The 21,680-nt window shown below is 64.6% G+C and overlaps 2 protein-coding genes across 2 annotated transcripts; both read left to right on the top strand.

Moving 5' to 3' along the window:
- The first annotated feature begins 1,970 nt into the window (after window positions 1-1,970).
- ELAPOR1 (endosome-lysosome associated apoptosis and autophagy regulator 1) lies at window positions 1,971-12,097 on the top strand. The gene is made up of 22 exons (XM_062013552.1): window positions 1,971-2,123; window positions 4,253-4,373; window positions 4,828-5,020; window positions 5,775-5,922; window positions 6,030-6,110; window positions 6,382-6,487; window positions 6,571-6,720; window positions 6,941-7,029; window positions 7,136-7,313; window positions 7,427-7,555; window positions 7,637-7,727; window positions 7,811-7,916; window positions 8,005-8,142; window positions 8,249-8,503; window positions 8,734-8,907; window positions 9,056-9,236; window positions 9,586-9,682; window positions 9,777-9,878; window positions 10,279-10,405; window positions 11,172-11,350; window positions 11,426-11,591; window positions 11,838-12,097. The coding sequence occupies exons 1-22, from the start codon at window positions 2,019-2,021 to the stop codon at window positions 11,901-11,903; spliced, it is 2,982 nt and encodes a 993-aa protein (XP_061869536.1). The 5' UTR covers window positions 1,971-2,018; the 3' UTR covers window positions 11,904-12,097.
- A 1,403-nt stretch (window positions 12,098-13,500) lies between these two features.
- On the top strand, window positions 13,501-20,957 carry SARS1 (seryl-tRNA synthetase 1). Its single transcript, XM_062013532.1, has 11 exons — window positions 13,501-13,672; window positions 15,553-15,623; window positions 15,773-15,853; window positions 16,387-16,545; window positions 17,274-17,417; window positions 17,838-17,993; window positions 18,896-19,117; window positions 19,226-19,355; window positions 20,013-20,170; window positions 20,251-20,380; window positions 20,509-20,957. Exons 1-11 carry the CDS (start codon window positions 13,537-13,539, stop codon window positions 20,667-20,669), a joined length of 1,548 nt encoding a protein of 515 aa, XP_061869516.1. The 5' UTR covers window positions 13,501-13,536; the 3' UTR covers window positions 20,670-20,957.
- The last annotated feature ends 723 nt before the right edge of the window (window positions 20,958-21,680 follow it).

The raw sequence follows: 21,680 nt of genomic DNA, 5'->3' as shown, positions 1-21,680 counted from the left end.
GGCCCTGCCGGCTCTGTGTGACATGGGAGCTGTGCAAGGAGCTTTGACAGCCCTATTGTGCACAAGGGCCTTGCACCAGGCCTCACCAGCCCCGTGTGACAATGGGAGTGTGCAAAGGCCTCCCAGAGCTGCCTCAAACAAAGGCTGACAGATGGATCAATCTGCCTGGGCTTTTGTGGTGGTTTTTGTTGTTCTTGAACAGTTTCAGGACTTTCTGGACACACAAGGTGGAGAAGAGACTCCAGAAACCTTGAGCTTTGCTGGCAGAACCAACCAAAGCCCTTTCACCATAAAGAAGAGGCATTTGTGTGCCCCCTGAGCCAGGGGAACCTGCTTTAGCAGGAGCTTGGGCTGGAGCAGCTCTGCAGGACCCTTCCAGCCCCCACTGTGCTGGGATCTGATCCCAAAAGGATCTAATAAAGAAACAAACCCTGTGGATTTGACTCTGCAACTGTCGCTGGGGGGCTCAGATAAGATCACAACGGGGCTGGGATGTCTTGAGGGGGTGCAGAGAAGCCAGGGCAAGGTTGGGAGCCTGGGAACTGCAAAGGGAGGGATGAGTTCAGACCAAGATGAGTGAGAGTTCCAGGAGGTGGGCTGCACAGGGCTGGGAGATGTGGTGCATCTGGTGCTGTGGTACACGAGGGCCTTGCACCAGGCCCCACCAGCCAGGGGGGACACAGAGGACATGGGATGGGGACAGGATATGGGAGACACAGGACAGGGGGAGGACACAGGACATGGCTCCATCAGTGATGGCACCGTGTCACCAGGCATGGTGGGGACAGGGGCCGTGGGGTGGGGACAAGCCTGGCACCATGGTGGCACAGGGGCACAGCTGTGTGGCACAGGGATGTGTCACAAGGGCACAGGCTCCATCTGAGCGTGCAAGTGCCACACGGGATGCCCAGGCCTGGAGGGGGCTGTTGGCACTGCATGTCCCCCCCCACAGGGACACCCACAGGTGACACCTCAGATGTGCCTCTCGGTCATCTGGTGGTGCCCAGGGGATGGCTGTGGTGGTGAGCAGGGCACAGCTGTGACAGTGCCAACAGGGCAGCCGTGGTGCCAGTGCTGCCAGAGCAGATGCCACCGTTCTGGGGGGTTGGTGGTGGCCACACTGTGGGGACAACTGGGGAGGGAGGGGACACCATCCCAGTGGGGTCTCACAGAGTGTCCCAACTGCTCAAGTGATGCTGCAGCCACCCCACCTCACATGCCACTGTGTCCCCAGCTATGTCCCTGTGCCACCATGGTGCCAGGTCTGTCCACACTGTGTCTGATGACCCTGTGCCATGTGTCTCCCTTGTTCCCCTCATCCCCTGTGTCCCCTCATCGTCTGTGTCACCAGTCTATTCCCCATTGCTCCTGTCCCCCTCATCCCCCATGTCCCTTGTGTCACCTCTGTCCCCTGTCCCCCATGTCTCCCCTGTGCCCCCCATCCCCTCCCCTGTCTCCCACCTTACCTGTGCACTCCCCATTGTTCCTGTCCCGTGTTGCTGTGTCCCCTTTGTCCTCATATCCGTGTCCCCCATCCCCCACATCTCCGTCCCTCCGTGTTTCCCAACATCCTCCCCATTCCCATCCCCCGTGTCACCCGTGTCCTCCCCATCCCTCCTGTCCCCTGTGTCCCCCGTGTCCCCCATCCCGTGTCCTCCCCATCTCCCATGTCCCCCGTGTCCCTTCATCCCGTGTCCTCCCTGTCCCCCGTGTCCCCTCCCACATCGCTCCCGTCCCCGTGTCCCTCGAGACCGCCGGGCCGCCCGGGATGGGGGTGTGAGGGGGCGCACACCGCCACCGCCCCGCACACACACAGCGGGAGGAGGGGCCGGGGCCGCTCCCGCGGGGCCGTTCCGGGGGGTCGCTGCCGGGGCCGCTCCGGTTGGCGGCGGCGGGGCGGGGGCGGGGGCGGGGGCAGGTACCGGCAGGTGCGCGGGGCCGGGCCGTTGGCGGGGGCGGGGCCGCGGGGCCGGTGCCCGCTCGGGGCCGATCGCAACCGCCGCCGCCGCCGCTGCGCCATGGCCGGGAGCGGGAGCGGGGCCCGGGGGATGCTCCTCGCCCTCTGCATCGCGGCCGCCGTCCTGCCGGGCCGCGCCGGGGAGCGGCTGCACGTCTGCAAGGAGGTACCGGCCCCGGGAGATGGGCAGCGGGGGGATGGGGACGCACAGCCCGGTAACCGGTACCTCCCGGGGGGTGAATCGCCGCGGGAGGTGGATCCGGGGCTGGTCGCTATGAGATGGAGAGGACCGGGGTGAGGGGTCCCCAGTGGCATCGGGGATGGCGAAGTGGGGGGTGGACAGGTCTGGTCCCTGGGGAAGGGGAGGGGGGGGAACCCCAAGGGATGTCCCCAGCCCCTCCCCGGGCTGTCGCGGTGGTGACAAGGGACACACACGCACACACACACACGTGCCATCGCCGAGCCCCCACTCGCTGACCCGGTGGGGACAAAAGTGTCCTGCGAGGACAAAATTGGCGGGGGGGCGAGTGACCACCTTCGGGACAAACCCCTCGTCACCTTCCAGCTTTCCCCGGGGGGGGATCTGGGCTCTGGGGGTGTCTGTGTGGCCCCTCCCGCCCTCTGGCCGCTTTTTCATCTGGGCCACTAATTATTTCTCTGCCGTGCCCTGATCTAATTAATCTGCCTTTTTTTTCCCTCTCTCCTGTGCCTGTCTCACGGCCCTGAGATGGAAACAATGGGCTGCGTCTGGCACCTGGCCCCGGCAGGGATCGCTCCCACCGAGGTCATGTCCCTCTGTCCCCCCTCACACTGGGGATAGACACCCACCTTCCCCCCCGACCTGCCCTGCCCGAGGTGCTGGGGGCAGCCCCGGGGTCCCTTCTGCAGCTGCCCGAGCTGTCCCGGAGCTCCATCACGTCAGTTTAGTTGGATTTGATTGAAAATTAAGGAAGGGAAGTGATGAATTACTGTTTGTCCCAGCCCAGCTCCACGCTGGGGGCAGGGTGGTGGAAAGTTTGAGAAGGGGGGGGCAGGAAACCTTCACCTTCATCTAAGGGAGTCCCTCGGGAGTGACGGGGGGGCTCAGGGCTGCTGAGAGCCCGGCTGGTCCCGGGGGTCTCCCTGTCCTGGTCATGCTGGTGGGCACCCTCCTCGTCCCAGGGCTGAGGGGGGCTCAGGGTTGGCTGTGTGTGTTGGGTAGGTGCTGCAGGCAGAGCCTTTGCCCCTCTCCCCCTTTCCCCCCTCCCCCGTTTCAGCTGTCGGGGAACATCAAAGCCTTGTTTTCTCGCCAACCTGCCACGCTCCGGCGTCTGCCGGGAGCGCGAAGCCCCGGCGCCCGGCTCGGGAAGCCCAGAGCTGCTGCAGCGGGGTGGGGAGGGGTTGGGCCATCACCCCCCTGCCCCCATCCCCAGCGGAGCCTCCCCACACCGGCACCAACCCCGAGCAGCCGGCCCCGGCCTTCGGGAGCTTTACCCGCCCCGGCGGCGGCTGCTCCATGGCCTTGAGCCAGCCTTGGCACAGAAGCACGGCGGAGGGAGGGGTCATGGTTCCCCCCCAGCTCTCCCCAAACCCTTCTCCTTTCCTCCCACCCCCCTGGGCGCTCAGCCCTTGGCTCCTGCTCTCCTGCAGGGCGATGCATCCGGGTCGGACCCGGGAGCCAGTTTCAGGAGCGCCCTGTGCCGCCCCACGCTGGGGTCATGCCAAGGCAAACGCGGCTCTGCCATCTGCTCAGGGGGTGGCAGGGTCACAGCCCTTCCCCCCACCCCGGGCTGGCTGGTGCTGTGGGGTGGTCAGAGAGGTCCTGAGTGACCCCACAGCCCTCCCCGGGGGTTTGGCATCACAGTGGGGAGACGTCCTGAGGGAGGTCGTTGTACCTGAAACCTTACCCTCAGCATCCCCCCACCCTGAGCACTACCCTACCCCCAGCTCAGCATCTCTCCAGCCCCTCATCACTCCCTGAGACCCCAGCACCCTCCTGGGCCAAGCATCCCTCCACTTTGAGCATCCTTCTGGCCCTCAGCACTTCCCCACCCAGAGCATCCTTCACCCTGAGCATCCTCCATCCCTCAGCATCCCTCAGCATCCCTCAGCCCTCCAACCCTGAGCACCCTCAGCCCTCAGCACCCTCTCCTGCTGCACAGCCATGTCCCGGGCTGAGCCGGGGGGCTCAGCACCAGGCACATCACCACAACTTAACCCAACAAGAGGCAGCTGGGGATGGGCTCGGGATGGGGGGGAAACACCAGGCAGAGGGGGCTCAGGGCTGCAGCTCTCTCCTCTTTTTTTGTCTTCCAGTCCGAGTACCACTACGAGTACACGGCGTGTGACAGCTCGGGCTCACGCTGGAGGGTGGCTGTGCCACACACCCCGGGACTCTGCACCGGGCTGCCGGACCCCGTCCAGGGCACCGAGTGCTGTAAGGTTGGGGAGGAAGGGGGAGGGGGAGCGGTCTCGAGGTGTGGGAAATGAGGGAGAGAGAGGAGCACGAGGATGAAGCTCGGTGCCTTCATCAGCTCCGGCGCAGCGCCGGTGCCTTCAAAGGCTGCGGCGGGACCCATCAGTGCGGCGGCAACAAGCGCTCGGCAGCTCCTCCCGGCGGGGGCTGCACGTGAGGAGGAGGAGGATGGACCTTCCCCTCACAGCACCTCCGTCCCCTCAAGCCTTGGGGCTGCCGTGGCTCTGCAGTGGTCACACCCTGCCCGGTGCTTGCTGGTGGGGAAGTGTGCACTGGGGCAGGGGTGAGGCAGGGGGCAGTTGCTTTGCAATGCTCAGGACCCCCCAGAGCCGATCAGCTGAGGATGCTGAGGCTGAAGCAGCGCCTAGGGGACCACCCTGACACCCCCCCTTCCCCCTTTATTGCACGTGGGCAGCTTTCTCCTGCAAGGCAGGTGAGTTCCTGGACATGAAGGCTCAGGCGTGTAAACCCTGCGCCGAGGGCACCTACTCGCTGGGCACCGGCGTCCGCTTCGACGAGTGGGACGAGGTGCCCCACGGCTTCGCCAATGTGGCCACCAACCTGGAGCTCGACGACAGCTTCAGCGACACGGTGGAGAACTGCACAGGGTGAGTCCCACGGGGAGGGGGCTGGATGCTCAGGACAGCGCAGGATGGGTGCTGTGATCCCTGGGTGCGTCTATGGCACCCCGTGCCCCACGCTGCCTCCGCTGCCCTTCCCTGGGAGGTGATGGAGACAAGGACACCCCAGTGCCACCCCCACCCCCGTGGCAGGATCCCAGCCCCTACACCAGCTCCCCTCAGAAAGGCAGCACCCATAGGAGTCCCCACATCTTTGTGCCACGAGCCAATGCCTTTATTTGCCACCATGGCCAGTGGATCAGCATCAGTAGCCACCGAGCTCTCTACCTGGCCAGTCATGCTGGCATCCACCCAGCTCTCCTTAGCCAGTTGCACCAGTAGCCACCCAGTTCTCTCCCTGGCCCAGCTGCCCCACTCTGCAGCATTTATGCCACGTGCAGATGTAACCTACTTCCAGCAGCACTGGAATTATTCAGCTGCCATCCCCGGCGCGGCTCTGCTGCAGCAGGATCCCACTCTCCCCCCTCCTCCTGCAGCCCACCCACCTCTCAGCAGTGTGGGGGGAACAGGCTGGGGGGGAGGGGGAAGGATCCTGCACAGTGACGTGTCCCCTGGGCTGTCCCCAGCTCTCCATTCTGACTCCCTGGGGTTCTCCTCACTGTCCCCACGTCCCTGTGTTCAATGCCTCCTCCTGGGGACAACCACAGCCGTCCCCATCATCCCCATCCTGGGGTTGGGAGAGGTGACAGAGCCTCCCCTGATTTGTGCCACGTCCCCCCAGCTCGACGTGGGTGCCACTGGGGGACTATGTGGCCTCCAACACGGACGAGTGCACGGCCACGCTCATGTACGCCGTCAGCCTCAAGCAGTCGGGCACCGTCTCCTTCGAGTACATTTACCCCGACAGCAGCATCGTCTTTGAGTTCTTTGTAGGTGATGGGGGGGGGAGAGAAGGGGCAGAGGGGTGCAGGGGTGGAGGTGTGGGGGTCCCTGGGGGTGTATGTGGAGGGTGTCTGTCCTCACACCGGCTCTGCAGGTGCAGAATGACCAGTGCCAGCCCACGGTGGAGGAGTCGCGCTGGATGCGGACGACGGAGAAGGGATGGGAGTTCCACAGCGTGAGTGAGGGCGGTGGGAGGTGACTTGGGGCTGGGGAGGGGGTTTCATCCCCTTTGCGTGGGTGGTTCCACCCCCCCCAGGGAGAGGATGCTCCATAAGGATGCAGAGGGGATGCAGATGAGGGTGCAGAGGGCTGCAGATGAGGATGTGGCAGATGAGGTCTAGTCCCTTGACACTGCCCAAGGGTGCTGAGCTCCTCCCCGGCATTGGGACCACCCCATCCTGCTCTCCCTCTATCCTCTCCCCCCAACTCCCCCTCCCCTTCTGCAGGTGGAGCTGAGCCGCGGTAACAACGTGCTGTACTGGCGAACCACAGCCTTCTCCATCTGGGCCAAAGTCCCCAAACCGGTGCTGGTGAGGAACATCAGCATCACAGGTAGGTGGGGGCTGGAGGGGAGGGGTCCCACCGCCGCCCCCTCAGCCCCTCACCGCGCACCCTGAGCACCCTCCCGCTGCCAGGGGTGGCTTATACCTCCGAGTGCTTCCCCTGCAAACCCGGGACGTACGCGGCGGCCGCCGGCTCCTCCTCCTGCCAGCTCTGCCCCGCCGACACCTTCTCCAGCAAAGGGGCCACCGCCTGCCAGCCCTGCGAGCCCGCTGCCTACGCCGGTGAGGGGCGGGGGGCAGCCGGGTGTCCCCCCGCTCCATCCCTCAGCCCATCCCTGCGGGGATGCCACTGGGGCCGGTGTCCCGGTGTCCTCACCCCCGACCTTGGGGCAGGGAGAAGTGACACAGGGGGGAGCCGGCATTTAACAGGGGGGCACGTGGGGGCATGGCAGGGCAGCACGGGGGCAGGGCACTGTTGCCACCTCTCCCTCGCTGTTGCCAGAGCCCGGCTCAGCATCCTGCAAGCTGCGCCCGCCCTGCACCGACACGGATTACTTCTACACCCACAGCGCCTGCGACGACAACGGGGAGGTAGAGCGGTAGAGCGGGGGAGGATTTGGGGGGGCTGGAATCCCTTGTCCCCGTCTTTATCCCCTCCCACGGCAGCTCAGCTTCCCCCTCCATCTTCCCCGGGCAGACTCAGCTGATGTTCAAGTGGGCAGAGCCGAAAATCTGCAGCGAGGAGCTTCCCGAAGCGGCCAAACTGCCGCCGTCCGGGGTGAAGAGCCGCTGCCCGCCCTGTAACCCCGGCTTTGCCCAGGGCAACGGCAGCTCCTGCCAGCCCTGTCCCTACGGCTCCTACTCCAACGGCTCCGGTAAGCCCGGCCCCAGCCCCGGCCCGGCCCCGGCGGGTGACCGGGGCGCCCGGAGCTGCTGCGGGGGGTGGCAGGTGCCAGCCCGGTGCAGGGATGTCCCCTCCTGTCCCCAGTTTGCCTCAGTTGCCCGGCGGGCACGGAGCCGGTGCTGGGCTTGGAGTACAAGTGGTGGAACGTGTTACCCCCCAACATGGAAACCACCGTCCTCAGTGGCATCAACCTGGAGTACAAGGGGATGGCAGGTAGTGCTGGGACACTGTCCCGTTGTTGTCCCCTCCTGGTTGGGGTCAGTGCCCCCCCGAGCCATCCCTGTGTCCTCACAGGCTGGGAGGTGGCTGGGGATTACATCTACACGGTGGCAGGAGCCTCTGATAACGACTTCATGATCCTCACACTGGTGGTCCCAGGCTTCAGGTGAGGGGGGGGACCAGTGCCAGGGTGTCCCCAGGAAGGGAAGGGGGGACAACACCCCCACACTGTCCCCACGCTGTCCCCAGCCCTCCAAGCCCGGTGCTGGAGGACACAGAGAGCAAGGAGGTGGCCAGGATCACTTTTGTCTTTGAGACCATCTGCAGTGTCAGCTGTGAGCTCTACTTCATGGTGGTGAGTGAGGGGGAGAGGACACAAAGGGGGATTTGGGGGGCACACCCTGAGCTTTGGGGGTGGTGCCACCATTCCTCTGTCCCCACAGGGCATCAACTCCCGCACCAACACGCCGGTGGAGACGTGGACAGGCTCCAAAGGGAAGCAGTCCTACAGCTACAGCGTGGAGAAAAATGCCACCACGAGCTTCACGTGGGCTTTCCAGCGCACCCCCTACCACGAGGCGGTGAGGGGGGCACACGGGACCCCCCAGGGGCTGCGGAGGGGGTGGGGGGGTCACGATGGCTGGGGTGGGGGGTAGTGGCCACGGTGACAGCTGCTCTCGGTGCCAGGGCCGGAGATACACCAAGGACGTGGCCAAGCTCTACTCCATCAACGTCACCAACGTGCTGGGAGGGGTGGCATCGTTCTGCCGGAGCTGTGCCCCCGAGCCAGCGGGTTCCTGCGCCTCGTGCCCCCCTGGGAACGCTGTGGACCAGAGCACAGGCACCTGCCAGCCCTGCCCACCCGGCACCTACCTGCGGGGTCACCCCTCGGACGGGCCCCCGGCCTGCCAGCCCTGCCCACCCGGCACCATCAGCAACCAGGTGCCCGTCCCTACATGTCCCCTGGGGGTGGGAGGTGTCCCCATGGCACTGCCAGTCCTGCCCTCATGGCAAAGGGGTGATGCTGTGGGCCCCAGACACCAAGACCCCTGGCCAGTCTGGGTGGGTGACATCCCCTCCTCAGCTGTCCCTGAAGGGTGATGTCCCCCTGGGTGACCCTGGCTGTCCCCCCTGGGTACCCCTGGCCCTGATGCCCACCTCGTGCCCTCCAGCTCCGCTCCCTCTGCTACAACAACTGCAGCTTCTCCCTGGCACTGCCGGGCCGCATCCTGCACTACGACTTCTCGGCGCTGAGCGCTGGCACAACCTTTGCCAGCGGCCCCAGCTTCACTGCCAAGGGCCTCAAGTACTTCCATCACTTCAGCATCAGCCTCTGTGGCAACCAGGTGAGGCTGGGCACTGGCCACCAGCCGCCGTGGCACCCTGACATGCCACCAGCCCCCGTGGCACTGCACCCACACAGATGCTCACCCAAAGGTGCACTGTCACTGTCACACCCCCCTGTGCCCCCTCACCCTCTGTCCCTGCTCCCAGGGCAGGAAGGTGGCCTCCTGCAGTGACAACGTGACGGAGGCGCGGCGGCCGCTGGCCGAGGGCGCCGGTGCCCGCCGGGTGCTGGCCTACGTGTGCCAGGCCATCCTGGTGCCCCCCGACGTCATGGGCTCCAAGGCAGCCGTGTCCTCGCAGCCCGTCAGCCTGGCTGATCGCCTCCTGGGTGAGTTGGCATGGGGAGGTGAGGGGTGGTGCCCCCCAGAGCCCCCCAACCCCAGCAGACCCTCATGGTTTGACCTTCATCCCTGCTGCTGTCCCCTTCTGTGGGAGCCGGGTGGCAAGGGGACATGCCAGTGGCACTGGGATACACTGGTGGCACTGGGATGTTCTGGGAACACTGGAACAACTTACTGGCATTAGGATGCTCCAGTGGCACTGGACATCCTGATGGCACTGGGCCATGCTGGTGGCACTGGGACACCTCAGTGGCATTGGGATGTGCTGGTGGCATTGGGACATCCCGGTGGCACTGGACCATACTGGTGGCACTGGGCCACCCACTCTCACTGCAGGTGTCACCACCAGCCCCTCTCTGGAAGGCATCACCTCCCCCCCTGAACACTTCCCCTCTGCCCCCCCCGACCTGCCCGACATCATCTTCTTCTACAGGTGACACTGGGTGACATGGGGGGGGGTTGAAGGGCACCCCCAGGGACCCCCCCTGTGTCCCCCCCACCCCTCACTCCCTGTGTCCCCCCGGCAGGTCCAACGATGTCTCGCAGCCGTGCGGGGGGGGCCGAGCCACCACCATCCGCCTGCGCTGCGACCCGCTGCGCCCCGGCCCCGGCACCCTGGCTGTGCCCAGGTGGGTGGGCACAGGGTTGGGGACCAGGGTGGGGGCGTTAGGGACAAGGGTGGGACATCCTCACACCCCAAAACACACCCCAGAGTGACCCTCCCCTTGGCTGAGACGGTGTTGGGTGCATCATGGGGGGGCTTTGGGGACTCTGCCAGCCCTGGATTGCCCACCTGGGGTTGGCACCGCTGGCTGAGGGGTGCCAGGGGGTGCTGAGGGGTGCCATGGGGTGCCAGGGAGTGCCATGGGGAGCTGGGGGGTTGCTGGGGGGAGCTGGAGGGATGCCATGGGCGTGTTGTGGAGTGCCATGAGTGAGACGTGTGGGTGGCACTTGGGGACTCCGCTGTCCCCGTGCTGCCCACCCTGACTTGTCACCACCAGCCAAGCCCCCCACTTTTTGTCCTCTCAGCAAATGCCCCGAGGGCACCTGTGACGGCTGCACCTTCCAGTTCCTGTGGGTGACGGGGGAGGCCTGTCCCCGCTGCTCCCCCGACCACTATCGCCCCATCGTGGGAGCCTGTCTGGGGGGAGTCCAGGTACCACCCCTGAGAGCCTGGCAGTTGGGGTTCACCAAGGGCAAGGGCAGAGTCCTGCAGCTGGGGAGGAACAAACCCAGCACCAGCTGGAGAGCAGCTCCAGGAGAGGGACCTGGGAGTGCTGCTGGGCAGCAAAGAGCCATGAGCAGCATCGTGCCCACACGGGCAAGAAGCCAATGGCAGCCTGGGGGGGCATCCTGGGAGTGTGGGCAGCAGGGTGAGAGAGGTTCTGCTGCCCCTGGTGATGCCTCAACTGGAGTCCTGTGTCCAGTTCTGGGCTCCCCAGCTCAGGAGAGACAGGGAACTGCTGGAGAGAGGCCAGGGCAGGGACACCAAGATGCTGAGGGGATGGAACATGTGTGTGAGGAGGAAAGGCTGCAGCCCTGGGGCTGCTCAGCCTGGGGAAGAGAAGCCTGAGCTCAGGGGCACCTCAGCAGCACTGAGCAGCACCTAAAGGGTGAGTGGTGAGAGGATGAGGCTGGTGTGTTTTTGTGGTGGACAAAGTCAGGACAAGAGGTAACAGGCACAGGCTGGAACACAGAAAGTTCCTCTTAAACACCAGGAGAAGCTCCTTTGGTGCTGAGGGGAGGGAGCCCTGGCCCAGGCTGCCCAGGGAGGGTGTGGAGGCTCCTCAGGAGGTTTCCAACCCCCCCTGGACACATTCCTGTGCCCCCTGAGCCAGGGGAACCCACTGGAGCAGGGGCTGGGGCTGGGTGTTGGTGTCACCCACCTCACAGCAGCCCCCTCCCCACTGTCCCTCCCCCAGAGAACCACGTACGTGTGGCGGGAGCCGCGGCTGTGCCGTGGGGGCCACTCGCTGCCGGCCCCGAGCGCGCGGCGCTGCCGGAGCCTGGAGTTCTGGCTCAAGGTCGGGATCTCGGCCGGCACCGGCGCCGCCATCGTCCTGGCTGCCCTCGCTGCCTACTTCTGGAAGAAGAATCAGAAGTGAGCGGTGCCCGGGGGGGGGTTTGGGGGTGCCCAAAGGGTGAGGGGGGCCATGGCAGCGCTGTCTGTGCCCAGGCTGGAGTACAAGTACTCGCGGCTGGTGATGAACGCGGCGGCCAGGGACAGCGAGCTGCCGGCCCCGGACAGCTGCGCCATCATGGAGGGGGAGGACGCCGAGGACGAGCTGGTGTTTGCCACCAAAAAATCCCTCTTTGGCAAAATCAAGTCCCTCACTGCCAAGGTGAGAAGGGAGAGGGGTGTGGGGGGATTGTGGGCACAAGCCCAGAGCAGCCAGTGGAGAAACCTCAGGGCTGGCTGGAGAGGAGAGGAAGGGAAGGGAAGGGAAGGGAAGGGAAGGGAAGGGAAGGGAAGGGAAGGGAAGGGAAGGGAAGGGAAGGGAAGGGAAGGGAAGGGAAGGGAAGGGAAGGGAAGGGAAGGGAAGGGAAGGGAAGGGAAGGGTCTCCCTGATGCCGGGGTCTCGCCGCAGCGAACGCCGGATGGTTTCGACTCGGTGCCGCTGAAGCCGTCGGGTGGCAGCGCCCTGGAGCCGTGACGGGGGGAGGGGGCACCCCCAGCCCCCCAGCCCCCACCCACCGTGGCCTTAGGGATCAGCTTCGGGTTGGCTTTTGTAGGGGTGTGTGTGAGGGGGGTCCCCCAAGCCCCCCCTTGTGTGTGTGTGTGTGTGTGTGTGTGTGGGGCCCCTTCACCAAGCACCAAACCAATGCCAAATATATGTAGGGGGGGTTGTAGGGGTCTGTGTGTGTGTGACCCCCATGAGGGGGGTGCGGGCACACGCTGGAGGGCATGTGGAGAGGGGACAGGGGCACACGTGTGTGTGTGTGCAAGCTCCAGCCCTGGCACGGCTGCTGGCACAGCTCAGGGGTCTGTGGCTGTGTTGTGGCACCCTGGGACAGGACATGGCATGATGTGCCAGGCTGTGCCAGGCCATGTCACACTGTGCCATGCCAGACCATGCCGTGCTGTGCCATCCCATGCCGTGCCAAGCTGTGCCAGCCCATGCTGTGCCATGACACACCACACCACTCTACACTGTGCCATGCCAAGCTGTGCTGTGCCAGGCAATGTGTGCCACAGCCCAGCACCAACCCCATACCCGTTTTGGTCCAATCCTGCCCCAGAGCAGGTGCCTGATGCCCGCAGCTCGTGGCACCGTGTCCCTCTGACAGTGTGGCACACGGCTCAGCGTGTCCCCCCACAGTGTGGGGCATCCCAGAGGCCCCCCCACAGCCTCCTGCACAGGGTGTCTCATTCTTGCAGCCCCCAGGGTGCCCTGGCACAAGGGGTGGGGGTCAGTGCCAGCCTCCTCCAGGACCCCAGCCCTTTTTACACAGTTTTTAGGCAGTGCCAGGGGATCCAAACGTCCCGGCAGCGCAATAAAGACGGATCTTTAGGACTCCTGCCTGGCACCTCTGTCTCGGGGGGACGGGGATGGGGTCCCTACATCGAAGGGGAGGGGGACCCAGGATCCTTCTGGGTAGGGTGGTGGGATCTGGCTCCTGATCTGGGCATGACAGGAGGTCAGTCTCACATGATGGGAGGTACTGTGGGGAGCTGGGTGGGTGTCAGGGGGGTTGTGGGGTGTTGTGGGGTGCCATATGATGGTGTGGGGTGCCATGGGGAGCCAGAGGGGTGCTGATGGGTGTTGTGGGCTGCCGTGGGGGTGTTGTGTAATGCCATACGGGTGCTGGAAGTAGGCAGAGTGATGCAAAGGGATGCCGTGGGGAGCCAGAGGGATGCCATGGGATGCCATGGGGAGCTGCAGAGATGCCGTGGGATGCTCAGAGGGATATGTGGGGACACTCGGGGACACTCAGAGACCCCTGTGGGTGCTGTTGGGTCCGGGGGGCGTTGGGGGGATGGAGACACTCAGAGGCGCTTGAAGGTAGCCGTGAAGAGAGAAGAATCCCCAGAGGGCTCTCGGGGACACGCAGCCCGTCAGCCAGAGCCCCGGGACCACCCCCGTCCCGTCCCCCCCGCGCTGTGCCGCCGCCGCTCCAGCAGAGGTCGCGGTTCCGTCGCCGGTCCCGCTCCGCAGCGCCGCCCAGCGGCCGCCGGTGGCGCTGCCCGCGCGTGCGCTCCCGCCGCGTCCGGTGCCCCCCCCAGCGCACGCGCGCTGAGCCCCCCCCGGGCCGGTACCGGCGCTGACAGCGAGCGACGCCGCCATCATGGTGCTGGACCTGGATCTGTTCCGCGCCGATAAGGGCGGGGACCCGGCCATGGTGCGGGACATGCAGCTGAAACGCTTCAAGGACCCGGCGCTGGTGGACGCGCTGGTGCGGGCCGACGGCGCCTGGCGGAGGTGTACGTGGGGCGGGGGGCTGCGGGATGGGACCCCCCGCACACACACACACAGAGCTCGGGATGGGGAACGGGCGGGGGGAGGCTGAGAGGGGGAAGCTGGGACCCCCAGCGGGGGCTGGCAGCCGCGGTGGGTGCCCCCTGACCCGCCCCGGCGCGGGAGACCCCCCGCAGCCCCGCCATGTGCCCGGCTCCCTCCTCGGGGCTCGGCGGGACCCTCGGCGGTTCGTTTCTTCCAGCACTCGCCCGAGACTTTGGGACCGTCCCTCGGTTGATCTCCAAACCCCCTCCTCAAGGCGGGGGGAACCTTTGCGGGGGGCTCCCCGCAGCCCCGGGGTGTCTCCTCGGGGCAGCTTTTGCTAAAGGGGCGTCTGAGCCTCCCCCCGGCTGGATCCGCCGGGGCTGGGGAGGGGTCTCCCGGGGGGGGTGGTCGCCCTTGGCCATCGCGTGGATCCCCACGCGTGACCCGGCCCCGCGGCTGCGGGATCCGCGCGGGTGGGGAAGGACGGGGTGGGATGTCGAGCTGCCGTCGAGCCCCGGTTTTGTGTGCCCGGGAGTGGAGGGAGGTGTGAGGGGAGGCGAGGAGGGGTGGGTGCCCCAAAAACCCCGCAGTTCCCAGGGCTCCCCGGTCGCGGGATGAAAGAGGCGGCTTCAAACACGCTTTTAATCCCGCGTCCTTGATGTGTGTGAGCCCGGCCCCGCTTAATGACGCCCGGCGCGTCCCCCTGGCTCCGGCAGCGCCGCTTTCATTCATCCGCCGGCTTTCATCCCGCAGCACCAGGCAGCCTCCCAGGCCGGCGGGGGGGCTGCAGCTCAGCCCCGTCCCCGCGGGGCTCCGGCCGGTCCCGTCCCGTCCCGTCCCGTCCGGGGCAGCGGCTGCTGCGCTGCCCAAGGGCTGCAGGACGCGCTGGCGAGCAGCCGGCTGATGCAATCCCGTGCTGCGGCTGCCGTGGGCTCCGTGGGAGGCTGCCAGGGGCTGTGGCAGGCAGACAGGGGCTGTGGCAGGCAGACAGGGTTGTGTTTGCACTGTAGAACCCTTTGTGTTCCCTGATCCTGGATCATCCCCCGTGGGTCTGATCCGGAGGGGGGATGCAGGTGTCAATGTTCTTGGGCTGACACATCGCTGGTGCTGGTGAGGCTGTGATTTGGGCTGCCAGGAGAGCAGCAGCTGAGAATGGAGAAGAAGAGGCTGAGGGGAGACAGGAGCACTCTCTGACATTCCCTGACAGGAGGCTGCAGGGAGCTGGGGGTCAGGCTCTGCTCCCCAGAAATGAATGACAGGATAAGAGGAAAGGGGCTCCAGTTGTCCCAGGGGAGGTTGAGGTTGGAGCTGAGGCAGAACTGTTTCCCTGAGAGGGGTGTGAGCCCCTGTGCCAGGCTGCCCAGGGAAGTGGGGGAGTGCCCAGCCCTGGAGGGACCCCAGAGCCGTGGGCTGAGGTGCTGAGGGTTGTGGGTCAGTGCTGGGCTGGGCAGGGTGAGGGCAGGGCTGGGGCTGCAGCAGCCTCAAAGCTCTTTTCCAGCCAAAACCATTCGATGAGAGAACAGCTGTGTCATCGAGGGGAACCTCCCTGGTCTCCTCACAAACACCCTGAGTCCCATTGCCCTGAATCTGCTCAGCCCTGTCCTGGTGGGGCCATGGCCCAGGGCAGTGCCACACTGCCTGTTTACCAATGACACTCCATGTCTCTGCCCCACACCATGGCCAGCCCCACACCATGCTCCCACCCCCTCACCCCCTCCCCATCGCTCCCTCCCCTGTTCAGTTGGTGTCCCTGGAGCTGCCATCCCCACTCCCACCCCCACCTGAGGCTTTGAGGCCCCTCTGGGTGCTGTGGGGACCCCAACCCTGCTCCCACCAGCTGATACCCCCCTCTCCTTTCTAGGTAGGTTTCATGCTGATAACTTGAACAAGCTGAAGAACCTCTGCAGCAAAACGATTGGAGAGAAGATGAAGGTGAGGCACAGAGTCAGACCATCCCAGCAGCAAGGCACTGGGCTCCCACTTACTAACTGGTGGCACCTGCCTTGCAAGGTTGGGGGAGGTTTTCACCCTGGAGCTTGACTCTTTAACCCTGCTGGGGTTTCTTTTTTCTCCTTCTACAGAAAAAGGAGCCAGTGGGGACGGATGAGTCCATACCAGAGAGTGCACAGAACCTGGATGAGCTCACAGCTGATGTCCTGGGGGTGAGTGTGACCCCATCTCCCCTCCCCCTGCCACTGCCCACCCCCACTTTGGCCAGATCTTCACCTGTAATTCCTTCATTCCTATGGGCAGCCTGGCACAGGGGGTGACAACCCTCTCAGGGAAACAGTTCTGCCTCAGCTCTAATCTCAGCCTCCCCTGGGACAACTTGAGGTCGTTTCCTCTTGTCCTGTCGCTTGTTACTTGGGAGCAGAGCCCGACCCCCAGCTCCCTGCAGCCTCCTGTCAGCGAGCCGCAGAGTGCTCCTGTCTCCCCTCAGCCTCCTCCAGACTAAACACCCTCTCCCTGCCCCTTCCCTAGATGGTAACAGCTGTCTTTGATGAGCTTTGCTGCCATGTCACTGCTTGACACCATCACTCAGGCCCTTTGTCCTTCTTGGGGCTGCTGTTGGGTGTCGTGAGCTCACAGATCCGCTCCAGAAGCCGTGTGGGTCCGTGATCAGCCGTGTGTGGCTGCCAGCCCTCTCTCCTAGGCACTTTCTCCTCTTCCTCACCTCACTCTGGTCCCCACACAGACTCTGCAGGTCTCCCAGATCAAACAAGTCCGTCTGCTCATCGATGAGGCCATCCTCAAGTGTGATGCTGAGCGCCTGAGGCTGGAGGCAGAGCGGTTCGAGAGCCTGCGGGAGATCGGGAACCTGCTGCATCCCTCAGTCCCCATCAGCAACGACGAGGTGGGGAGCACGGGCTGCTCAGGGCTGGCTGGGGAGGGGGGAGGCTCACTGCAAGCAGCCCCCTCAAGCTAGGGAGCAAGGAGGCTCTCCCCAACCCAAAGAGTCGGAGGCTCACTGCAGGGAGGACACCCCAAGCCAGAGAGCTCACTGTGGGGAGACCCTTCCCCAAGTGCAAGAGTGAGGGGTTCACTGCAGGGGGTTCCCCCCAAGCCAGGGAGTGAGTGGTTCACTGCAGGGGGGGTTCCCCAAAGCCAGGGAGCTCACTCTGGAGAGACACCCCCTTCCCTCTAAGCCAGAGAGCTCACTGCAGGGAACCTCCCCCCAAAAGTGAAGGAGTAGGAGGCTGGTTGCAGGGAGGCCCCCCCCAAGCCAGTGAATGCAATCTGCATGACAAGACAGGGTTTCCTGCTGGGAGCAGACAAAGAGCAGCTCAGACAGGGCTGGCCCAGGGCATTGTTGAGGGGATCCATGGGAAACTGGCTTCCAGCCTGGGGGGTTGGGATCTCCCTCCCCTGCCTTCATTCATCCAAGCAGGAATATTTTGCCCTGGGAAGACAATTGGGCCAGGCTGGCTGCCAAATGGCTGCATAATAAGTGAGATGAGGAGTGGGACTCCAGGCTGGCTGGAACCAAACTGGGCCCAGTGTGAGGGAAAGACTGGTGTGGTTGCTGCAGTGGGGAGTTGAGGTGATGGGCTCCCTCTCCTCTTCTCTTCCCTCTGTGTGCAGGACGTGGACAACAAAGTGGAGCGAGTCTGGGGCGACTGCAGCTGCAGGAAGAAGTATTCCCACGTGGACCTGGTGGTGATGGTGGATGGTTATGAGGGGGAGAAGGGAACTGTGGTGGCTGGCAGTCGGGGCTACTTCCTGAAGGTGAGAGCCCAGAGCCCTGTGGAGGCACAGAAACATGGGAGATGGGGCATGAGGAGGGACTGGGCATTGGGACATCCCATCCCACACAACAGGGAGCTGCTTCTGCTGGATTATAGATTCATCATCATTTTGGTTGGAAAAGGCCTTTAAGTTCCAAGCCCTGCCCAGCCCACCACTAACCCCTGGCCCTCAGCACCTCAGCTCCAGGGCTGGCAACTCCCCCACCTCCCTGGGCAGCCTGGCACAGCCTGGGCTCATATTCAGCTTCTGGCACCATCCTCCCCTGGCCTTTTCCCATCAGACAGCTCTCAAGCCACAGGATCTGCTCCAGCATCCCCCCTGCACTCAGAGGATGACACAGAGCCTGGAGAAGGGGTGACGTGTGTGTGTGTGACAGGTGGTGGCTTCCCTTGTCCCCAGGGTCCCCTGGTGTTCCTGGAGCAGGCCCTGATCCAGTATGCCCTGCAGACCCTGCACTCCCGGGGCTACACTCCTGTCTACACCCCGTTCTTCATGCGCAAGGAGGTGATGCAGGAGGTGGCCCAGCTCAGCCAGTTCGACGAGGAGCTCTACAAGGTGAGTGACTCACAGCCCTGTCTCGTCTCACCCACTGGCCCCTCTGGCTACTGACTTTCCCCTCCTGCTCCCAGTCCTGGGCTTCATCTTCATGTGTGGTTGTCAGAGCAAGGCAGTGACAGGAAGGTGGCTTGTCCTCAGTCTCGAAGGTGGGCAGCTGTGGATGGAAGCTGGACAAGCAGCTGCTTCTTCTTAGAATTCCAGAGTGGTGGGTGCTGGAAGGGTCCTGCAGAGCTGCTCCAGGCCCAACCCCTGCTACAGCAGGTTCCCCTGGCTCAGGGGGCACAGGAACGTGTCCAGGTGGGGTTGGAAACCTCCTGAGAAGGAGCCTCCACACCCTCCCTGGGCAGCCTGGGCCAGGGCTCCCTCACCTCTGCACCAAAGGACTTTCTCCTCCTGTGCCAGTGGAACTTGTCCTGTCACTGGGCACCACAGACAAAATCTCCCCATCTTTCTGACATCACCCTTTAGGTGCTGCTCAGTGCTGCTGAGGTGCCCCTGAGCTCAGGCTTCTCTTCCCCAGGCTGAGCAGCCCCAGGGCTGCAGCCTTTCCTCCTCACACACATGTTCCATCCCCTCAGCATCTTGGTGTCCCTGTACTGGCCTCTCTCTAGCAGTTCCTTGTCTCTCCTGAGCTGGGGAGCCCAGCACCGGTCACAGGACTCCAGCTGAGGCCTCAGCAGGGCAGAGCAGAGGGGCAGCACAACCTCCCTGGCCCTGCTGCCCACACTCTCCTCAACGCCCCCAGGCTGCCATTGGCTTCTTGCCCGTGAGGGCACGTTGCTGCTCATGTTTAGTTGCTGCAGCACTGCCAAGTCCCTCTCTGCAGAGCTTTCCCCCAGCTTCCCCCTCTCTGCCCGCTGATGCTCACGGTGGCTTTTACCCTTCCCCCTTTCCCCCAGGTGATCGGCAAAGGCAGCGAGAAGGCCGACGACAGCTCCATCGACGAGAAGTACCTGATCGCCACGTCGGAGCAGCCCATCGCCGCCCTGCACCGCGACGAGTGGCTGCGGCCGGAGCAGCTGCCCCTGCGCTACGCGGGGCTGTCCACGTGCTTCCGCCAGGAGGTGGGCTCCCACGGCCGCGACACGCGCGGCATCTTCCGCGTGCACCAGTTCGAGAAGGTCAGAGCCAGGCCACGCAACCTCCAACCCCAACCCTCAGCTCCCTCCCTTGTGTGGGGGGGGAGGTTTTGGGGCTCTTCTCTGGGTGCTGACACCGGGCTTTTGCAGATTGAGCAGTTTGTTTACGCCTCACCCCACGACAACAAGTCCTGGGAGATGTTTGAGGAGATGATGGCAACAGCTGAGGAGTTCTACCAGTCCCTGGGCATCCCCTACCACGTCGTCAACATCGTCTCAGGTAGGGGCAGCTGCTGGGGACAGCTCCCTGCTGCTGTGGGGGCCCAGGAGGGTGGCACAGTGGGACTGGCTGGGCTTTGTCACAATCCCAGAGTGGTGGGTGCTGGAAGGGCCCTGCAGAGCTGCTCCAGCCCCAGCCCTTACTGCAGCAGGTTCCCCTGGCTCAGGGGGCACAGGAACGTGTCCAGGTGGGGTTGGAAACCTCCTGAGAAGGAGCTGATGAAGTGCTGATGAAGTCCCCCTGAGCTCAGGCTTCTCTTCCCCAGGCTGAACAGCCCCAGGGCTGCAGCCTTTCCTCCTCACACACATGTTCCGTCCCCTCAGCACCTTGGGAGCCCTGCACTGGCCCCTGCAGCACTTCCCTTTCCCTCTTGTCCCATGGTGGCTGCCCCTTGGCAAGGAGGAGGAAGGTGACTTCCACAGAGATCCTTTGCTTTGCTCTGGGTCCACTTGACCCAGTTTCATCCCAGTTTGAGTGTCCCAACACCCTCCTGGAAGCTCCCCAAGGAAAATCATCCTGTTTCAAGGCTCCTCTCCAGCTGAGGCACTCCCAGCCCCCCACACTCACCTCAGAGGCTGCACACCAAGGCCAGGCACATTTAGGGGGGGATAGTGGGGCTCCCTCCAGCTCAGCACTGTCCCCATCTCCATCTCTCAGGTGCCCTCAACCATGCTGCTAGTAAGAAGCTGGACCTGGAGGCCTGGTTCCCTGGCTCTGGTGCCTTCAGGGAGCTCGTGTCCTGCTCCAACTGCACCGACTACCAGGCGCGGCGCCTGCGCATCCGCTACGGCCAGACCAAGAAGATGATGGACAAGGTGAAGCTCTGGTCTGGGAGGCGTGTCCCTGCTCATCCCCCCTTCCCCCTGTCACCCCCCTGGCTGTGTCCCCTCGGCAGGTGGAGTTTGTGCACATGCTGAATGCCACCATGTGTGCCACCACCCGCACCATCTGCGCCATCCTGGAGAACCACCAGACCCCCGACGGCATCCATGTCCCCGACAAGCTCCGGGGCTTCATGCCCCCAGGTAAACCCACCTTCCTCCCCAATGCCCCCCACACACTTCTCAGCACTGGGGGGTTGTATCCCCAGTGTCCCCCCACCCCAGCCTGGCTGGTGGGAGGTGACGTGTGGTGGCCGCTCTCCCCTGCCCAGACCTGCGGGAGCTGATCCCCTTCGTCCGCCCGGCCCCCATCGAGCAGGAGCTCTCCAAGAAGCAGAAGAAGCAGCAGGAGGGGGGCAAGAAGAAGGTGGGGGGTGGCCACGAGCAGGTGCTGGAGGAGCAGATGCAGAACATGGGTGTCAACAACGCCTGAAGCCCCTCTGGGACCACCCCCTCGGGGACCTTGGGGACCTTCCACCTCCTCCTGCCGCCATCACCGCCTGGGACTGAGCCCATCACCGTCATTTTGGGGCTGGTGGGGGCCAGGAGCTGCTTGGCCCCCCCTCACCCCCCATGGGACAGAGGACTGACACCCCCCCCTGTGGGGGGAATGTGTGTGTCCCCTCCCCATGCTGAGCAGGGCTGGGCATCCCCCTGCCACTGGCCTCATCTCGGGGAGGGGACAGTGTCCTCCCCCCATCTAATAAAGCCATGAACTGCTGCACTGCCTCTCTCTGGGGGTTGGGGGCAGGAGGGGAGGGGGAGCCCAGCCTCAAGGGAGGGTCCTGAACCCAAGGAGGGGGGGTCAGGCTGCTTTTCCCCCTACTGTTTTCTCCCCGGGGCCTCACTGGCCCCACACAATGGCCCAGACAAAGGCCCTGCTGGCCTGAGCCTATTTGTAATTCAACAAGAGGCTGGGGGTCCCCACAGCACACCCCCCCCACAGCACAGCCCCAGCTGCCAGCCAGGACCCCCAAGGGGGAAGAAAGGTGGGGGGGGGGGGTTGGCTGTGTGCCTCAGTTTCCCCAAGGGAAGGGAGATGGCTGGGGCTCCCCCTGGCACAGCAGCACCCACTGAGCTGGTTGGGCCCCCCTCTCCACTTTGAGAGGCCTCAGTCAGTGCCGGGGGGGGTCCCACTGGTGTTTCCTCAGCCCCCACCCCACCCGTGGGGTTCCCCTCACCCCCCCCCCCCCCCACTCCACGCACCCGTCAGACCCGTTCTGCTGCTGGCTCTGCTCCGTCCTGCCCAGCACCCACACCCTGGGCGCTGAGCCCGCTGCTGCGTGGGTGCTGAGCACGGGGGGGCTGCACCCTCGGCCACCCGTGGGGATACATCCCCTGCCCCACAGTGCCCCAGGGTGTGCAAGGGGTGACCCAGGCCTGTGGGGTGATGGGGAGCGTGGGGGTGTCACAGTCTGACATGTCATATGTCACACGTGTGTGT

The sequence above is a fragment of the Colius striatus genome, chromosome 22 (assembly GCF_028858725.1).
Source record: "Colius striatus isolate bColStr4 chromosome 22, bColStr4.1.hap1, whole genome shotgun sequence".
Classification (NCBI taxonomy): Eukaryota; Metazoa; Chordata; class Aves; order Coliiformes; family Coliidae; genus Colius; species Colius striatus.
Note: the sequence above shows the minus strand (reverse complement) of the source record. Positions and strands in the feature narration are given on the sequence as shown.